Raw genomic sequence first — 6,754 nt, 5'->3', positions numbered from 1 at the left:
GGTGCCTTGCTCAAGAGCACCTTGGCCCAGGAGGTGAACTCTCTCCACAGCTACCAGTCCACACTCCACACTTTGGTCCATACGGACGATTATGTCCGACTTGATTATGCCTAACCCAGAGCAACGGATAGACCACCAACCAATCAGACAAACGGATAGACCGCCAACCAATCAGACCAACGGATGGACCGCCAACCAATCAGACCAACGGATAGACCGCCAACCAATCAGACCAACGGATGGACCGCCAACCAATCAGACCAACGGATAGACCGCCAACCAATCAGACCAACGGATAGACCGCCAACCAATCAGACCAACGGATGGACCGCCAACCAATCAGACCAACGGATGACCGCCAACCAATCCGACCAACGGATAGACCGCCAACCAATCCGACCAACGGATAGACCGCCAACCAATCCGACCAACGGATAGACCGCCAACCAATCAGAGCAACGAATAGACCGCCAACCAATCAGAGCAACGAATAGACCTACAACCAATCAGAGCAACAGATATACCGCCAACCAATCAGAGCAACGAATAGACCGCCAACCAATTAGAGCAATGGATAGACCTCCAACCAATCAGAGCAACAGATAAACCTACAACCAATCAGAGAAACAGAAAGACCTACAACCTACAACCCCCACCCTGACGATCTGATTGCTCCCAACAGCTCTGGTTTGAGCATAGTTGCTCCACAACTGATCAAGTCCAGACCCAACTTCCCGACCTCAACTGTTGTGGGCGGGGCTACGTTTGACTAGTGTCCAGACTAACTAATCCCATAAGTACATGAAAATATGACGGGTGCTTTCTTCAGTGCAGAGACTGTTTATCTAACCATACATCTGTGTACAGCTGTGTCAAATTTGGATTCATGTTGAAACATTCAGACATTTTTCACAACTTTTTTCTTGAAATATTACCTTTTCCCCAACTTTTATTTAATGTCTAATTTGTTTTGTCTATTTCTGTCTTCCTGCTGATTCTGTTCTTTCTTTACACATAAAAACAAACCTTTGAATGATTGAAATGCAGCCAGTTGATTGTGGTTTGGCCCCCAGCTGCTGGCGGAGTTGGAGAAAGATGTGAAGCTGGTGTACCACATCGGTCTTTCCCCGGCCAAGCTGCCAGACCTAGTGGAGAACAACCCGCTGGTTGCCATAGAGATGCTGCTGAAGCTGATGCAGAGCAGCCAGATCACCGAGTACTTCTCGGTCCTCGTCAACATGGACATGTCTCTGCACTCCATGGAGGTTGTCAACAGGTCAGCACTGCTGTGTGTGTGTGTGTGTGTGTGTGTGTGTGTGTGTGTGTGTGTGTGTGTGTGTGTGTGTGTGTGTGTGTGTGTGTGTGTGTGTGTGTGTGTGTGTGTGTGTGTGTGTGTGTGTGTGTGTGTGTGTGTGTGTGTGTGTGTGACCCAGATTATTAGACCAAGGGGAGTTCCTCTCCGTTTCTCCTTAGGTTGACCACGGCTGTGGATTTACCTCCAGAGTTCATCCACCTTTACATCTCTAACTGCATCTCCACCTGTGAGCAGATCAAAGACAAGTACATGCAGGTACACTTCCACACTTCACCCCTAATAATGATGATGATAATAATAAAGTTCTAACCCCCAGGAGCGCTCTCCGTCGCCGGTCGGTCAGGTTTAGACACCAGAACTCGTAGTTCACTAGAGTTACGTTGATTAAAAGATGGAGGTCTGGGTTCAAATCAGATGTTACTTGGCTTCCTGAAGGTTACCACGGTGACACAGCTTTTTTTTCTGGGGAGGCAGACTGAGCTCATGAAGTTGTGTATGTATGACACACCATTATTGGCGTGTTATCAAGACGCATACTCTCTATTTAGCGTGTATATCTACGCCGTTTGGCCTCCATTGACTTACATTACCTTGTGATAGCGTGGGAATTGACACCATTGCGAGTAGTATGAAATGAAAAATTATAGTGGTACTGTAGCAAAATCAGTCACACAGCACAGAATATAAAGAAATACTAGGATACAATATACATACATACAATATACATGAAAAAATAATAGGATAAAATACAATAACTAATATTTGAATATATATATATAATAATATACAAGTTTGAATACAAAAATGTGCAGCTGGTTCAATAGTATGATAGTAAATCCGTGTAGGGAGGTTGGTCGGGGGGGCCAGGCGTCGTGTCCCCCTGTGTCCCCCTTGTGTGACATTTCTTAAACTCAGGCTTAGGAAAGTGGGCGTGTATATTTACGCCAAGTCATGATGTCATTTTGGGGAGCACAGTCCTGTCTTTTTCAACCGTACAACAGCAAATGGGATTCTCATTAATATATCACTGTATAGATTTTAGCAGCGCATGTTTCTGTACATCAAAGGTTAACAACTGTTTGATTCAACCTGGACCCTACGTTCCTGTGTGTTTGTGTCTAAGTGACTGATGGGAACAACAATCTTTGACATTGGTCCAGTATATTTATTTATTTAATGTACTGTTTGTAAATACAGTGAGGAAAATAAGTATTTGAACACCCTGCTAGTTGGCAAGTTCTCCCAGTTAGAAATCATGGAGGGGTCTGAAATTGTCATCGTAGGTGCATGACTTTACTATGCCTACGTGCTGTATTCCTACGTGCTGCGTTCCTACGTGCTGTATTTCTACGTGCTGTATTTCTATATGCTGTATTTCTACATGCCGTATTTCTATATGCTGTATTTCTATATGCTGTTTTTCTACATGCTGTATTTCTACGTGCTGTATTTCTATATGCTGTATTTCTACGTGCTGCATTTCTACGTGCTGTATTCCTACGTGCTGTATTCCTACGTGCTGTATTCCTACGTGGTGTATTCCTACATGCTGTATTTCTACGTGCTGTATTTCTATATGCTGTTTTTCTACATGCTGTATTTATATATGCTGTATTTATACATGCTGTATTTCTATATGCTGTATTTCTATATGCTGTATTTCTATGTGCTGTATTCCTACGTGCTGTATTCCTACGTGCTGCATTCCTACGTGCTGCATTTCTACGTGCTGCATTTCTACGTGCTGCATTCGTACGTGCTGTATTCCTACGTGCTGCATTCGTACGTGCTGTACTCCTACGTGCTGTATTCCTACATGCTGTATTTCTACGTGCTGTATTCCTATATGCTGTGTGTGTGTGTGTGTGTGTGTGTGTGTGTGTGTGTGTGTGTGTGTGTGCGCGCTGTGTATATATACTGGACCAATGTCAATGTCAAAGATTGTTGTTCAGTCCAGGTTAAAAATAACGGTCGTTACCATTTAATAATTAATTCATCCAGACCAAACGTGATGACAGAATTTCAACACAAGTCTTCAGGCATTTGATCATGTCCAGTTTGCTAAGACTCCCCTTCGTGACGCAGCGTTTCCATGGGGATTGCATCCCAATCTGAGAGTGGTTTTCTCTCTGTTCTCCAGAACCGTCTGGTCCGTCTGGTCTGCGTCTTCCTCCAGTCGCTGATCCGGAACAAGATCATCAACGTCCAGGACCTGTTCATCGAGGTCCAGGCTTTCTGCATCGAGTTCAGCCGCATCCGAGAGGCCGCCGGCCTCTTCCGCCTCCTCAAGACCCTGGACACGGGAGAAACCCCAGCTGAGGCCAAACCTGCCAAATAGTGGTCCCCAGAGACACTGGACAGACAGAAGGTTCCGAGGCGAGCATCCTTCATGTCTCTGTTCAACACCACGTTAATAGAGTAAATATGTAGTGACGCTTTCCTCTCTGAACTCTGTCATTATTGTTCTCTCTCTCTCTTCCTCTCTCTCTCTCTCTCTCTCTCTCCCGCCCGCTCTCTCTCTCTCACTCTCTCTCCCTCTTTCTCTCTCTCTCTCTCTCTTTCTCTCTCTCTCTGTGTCTCTCTCTCTGTGTCTCTCTCTTTTTTTCAGAAGTAATCAACAAAAGGATTAACTCAGTTCCCCTTTTCATTTTTTTTTTTTACCAGAGCTCTCTTTCTTTTGGAAAATGCTGCATCTTTTCTCTAATCATTAAACAGATTTGTTTAATTGAATCTTGTATTTTAATTATTCAGTCAAGTTTTCTCCTCGGTTGTTGTCGTCGATGTTAGGGTTTGGTACCAAACTCGGTACCAATCAAATCACGTCATTATTACCGTAAAATGAAACTGATCTGATCTGTCCTCTCTGCATATTGAAAGAGAGCCGAGGTCCGACACACACACACACACACACACACACACACACACACACACACACGTTACACTTCCTCTGAGACGAGCAGGCTGAGGTTGTAAGGCAATCTTTTTTTCTACAACAACAAGGCGACTCAAAGACTTTTACATGAAAAAATTATTAGGCTAAAATATAATTATATACAAATACAAGAAAAAAGTCACAGTGAGAGACAAATTAATAATGTAATAGGTTGTAGGGACGGGTTTAGGAGGAGAGAGGGAGGGGTTTTATTTTTGTTTTAGTTCTGTCAGGGTAAAATATAAATAAATGGGTTTTTTTTAAATTACAAGGAGAAAAAAAGTATCTTTGGTATCGGGACTATTATTGGTTTATTGTGAAAGTCCATGTCCTGTGTGTGAAAGAAACTAATCATCACTCAGCATTTTAACCTCTGAGTCAGCTGTTACTGGAACCATTTAAAGTCAGGGTTCAACGCTGAGCTTTTTTTTTTTTCACTCGTCTGGTGGGGAAAGTTAAAATAATTCTCCATTTTTACTGGCACCTATACAATTTTTTTTATTTTTTTATTCAGCCGCATAGAAAAGTTTTTGGGGTAAAAAGCGTTAAAATAGAACCTCACAATATTGGAAAAAATATTCAGATTGGACAAAAGAGATTTGGAAAATGTTTGTTTATGACTATTTTTGACATACTATGACTTTTTATGACTTTTTGAACATACTGCACTTAGTTTTTAGATATTGTGATGACATCTCTTGGGTATTTTTCTCTGACTTTTTATAACTTTTTTCGACATACTACTGTATACTTTGACTTTTTATGACTTTTTTTAACATACTACACTGTTGTAGTTCTTCTATATTGTGGTGACCCCTCCCTGCAGGTGATTGGGAGCCAGTCCTGTGCCCAGGTGGGGCAGGAGTATCAGCCCCACCTGAATCCACTCTGCCTGATTGCCTTCTGAATCCTATTGAAGAAGGTTGGAGCTGAGCAGTTCCCTGGTTTTGGTTGGGTTTGTCTTTTGGATTCTGTTTTTTTTTTTTTTCCCTCACACTCACCTTCACGCACCTACACTACTGAAACTACTGAAATACATGTTTTATTCTATATTATGGTCATATTTTATTTGGGTTAAATAAATTGGTTTTAATTTGATGTTTAATTATGTGTGGTGTCTCTTCTTTTGTTGTGAATTTGAGCTGGTTCATTACATATGATACTATGACTATGAAGTTTTTTTACATAATTTACTATGCCTTTGTTGACATATTATACTATGACTTTTTATGACATACTGTACTATACTATGACTTTTTGACATACTATGCTGACTTTTTTATAACCTTTTTCACATACTACACCATAACTTCATGAATTTTTTGACATACTATACTTTTCATGACTTTTTTAACATACTACAAAATTAATATTTAAAATTGTTTTTGACATACTATACTATAACTTTATGATTTTTTTCGACATGCTATGACAATGATGGATGGATTTTTTTCACAATACTATACTTTGACTTTTTTATGACTTTTTTGACATACTATGCTTTACTATGTTGACTTTTTATAACTTTTTTGACATACTATACTTATAGAATGTTAAAAAAAAAGTTATTTTCGACATACTATACTACCATTTTTTGATGACTTCTTCGACATACTATACTATGACTTATGACTTCTTTGAACATACTACACTGTTTTAGTGTAGTACCTACACTACTAAAATACTTATGTGGTGGTGTGTGGTGTCCCTTTTGTTGTGAATTTGAGCTGGTTCACTATGACGTTTTATGAATATTTTTTGACATAATATACTATGACTTTCTCGACATACTATACTATGACTTTTTTTGTCTTTTTCGACATACTATACTATGACTTTTTCTGATGTATTTCAACTTAATATACAATGACTTTACTATGCTATGACATTTTATAAATTTTTCAACATACTATACTATATTTAGGAAGTCTTAAATTGCTCTTTATATCAGATATGTATTGTTACAGGACAATCTCTCTAAACTTAAATACACCAGGACAACACAAGGTTTAATACAAAAATCTGTTTATTTGTAATTTGGATACTTTTATAATCAAGAGGAATCCTGACACTCAATATTTATCCCAGAAACAAACGGTAACATGTGAAAACATCAACAAATCCTTCATAATGCTGCAGAGAATTACAAGGATTCAAACTAAATAATATTGCAAAAAAAAAAGGTTTTAACAATCACATTTGAAATGTTTGTGGAAATAAAACAAGAACTGCTTGAGTTTAAAGTCAAAGTTTTTCTAAAGTATACATTGGCTTGAATAAGTTTACACCCCCATGCTAAAGTTGATTAAAAAGAGGAATAAAAAAACACCTTTTGGGAATTGATCCTAATGCCTTAATTAAAACAAATTAGAAAAACCCAACCTTTAAGGACACCAATTGTCTTTGTGAATGAATAATGTATCATACAAACATACATTTTCTTCCTTAAAATACAGGGGGCATAAGTTACATTACATTGACTGTCAACTGTATGCATAATTGCACTT

At 39.5% G+C, this 6,754-nt stretch overlaps 1 protein-coding gene across 1 annotated transcript in view; it reads left to right on the top strand.

Annotated features, from left to right (window-relative positions):
- Positions 1-4,045, top strand: part of cnot11 (CCR4-NOT transcription complex, subunit 11) — a 35,361-nt gene extending 31,316 nt beyond the window's left edge. Inside the window, exons 7-9 of the mRNA XM_032511189.1 lie at positions 1,074-1,276; positions 1,474-1,570; positions 3,456-4,045. Coding sequence (XP_032367080.1) covers positions 1,074-1,276; positions 1,474-1,570; positions 3,456-3,653 — 498 coding nt within the window. The 3' untranslated portion in view covers positions 3,654-4,045. The remainder of the gene's footprint in view (positions 1-1,073; positions 1,277-1,473; positions 1,571-3,455) is intronic.
- Positions 4,046-6,754: the final 2,709 nt, after the last annotated feature.

The sequence above is a fragment of the Etheostoma spectabile genome, unplaced genomic scaffold, assembly GCF_008692095.1.
Source record: "Etheostoma spectabile isolate EspeVRDwgs_2016 unplaced genomic scaffold, UIUC_Espe_1.0 scaffold333, whole genome shotgun sequence".
Classification (NCBI taxonomy): Eukaryota; Metazoa; Chordata; class Actinopteri; order Perciformes; family Percidae; genus Etheostoma; species Etheostoma spectabile.
Note: the sequence above shows the minus strand (reverse complement) of the source record. Positions and strands in the feature narration are given on the sequence as shown.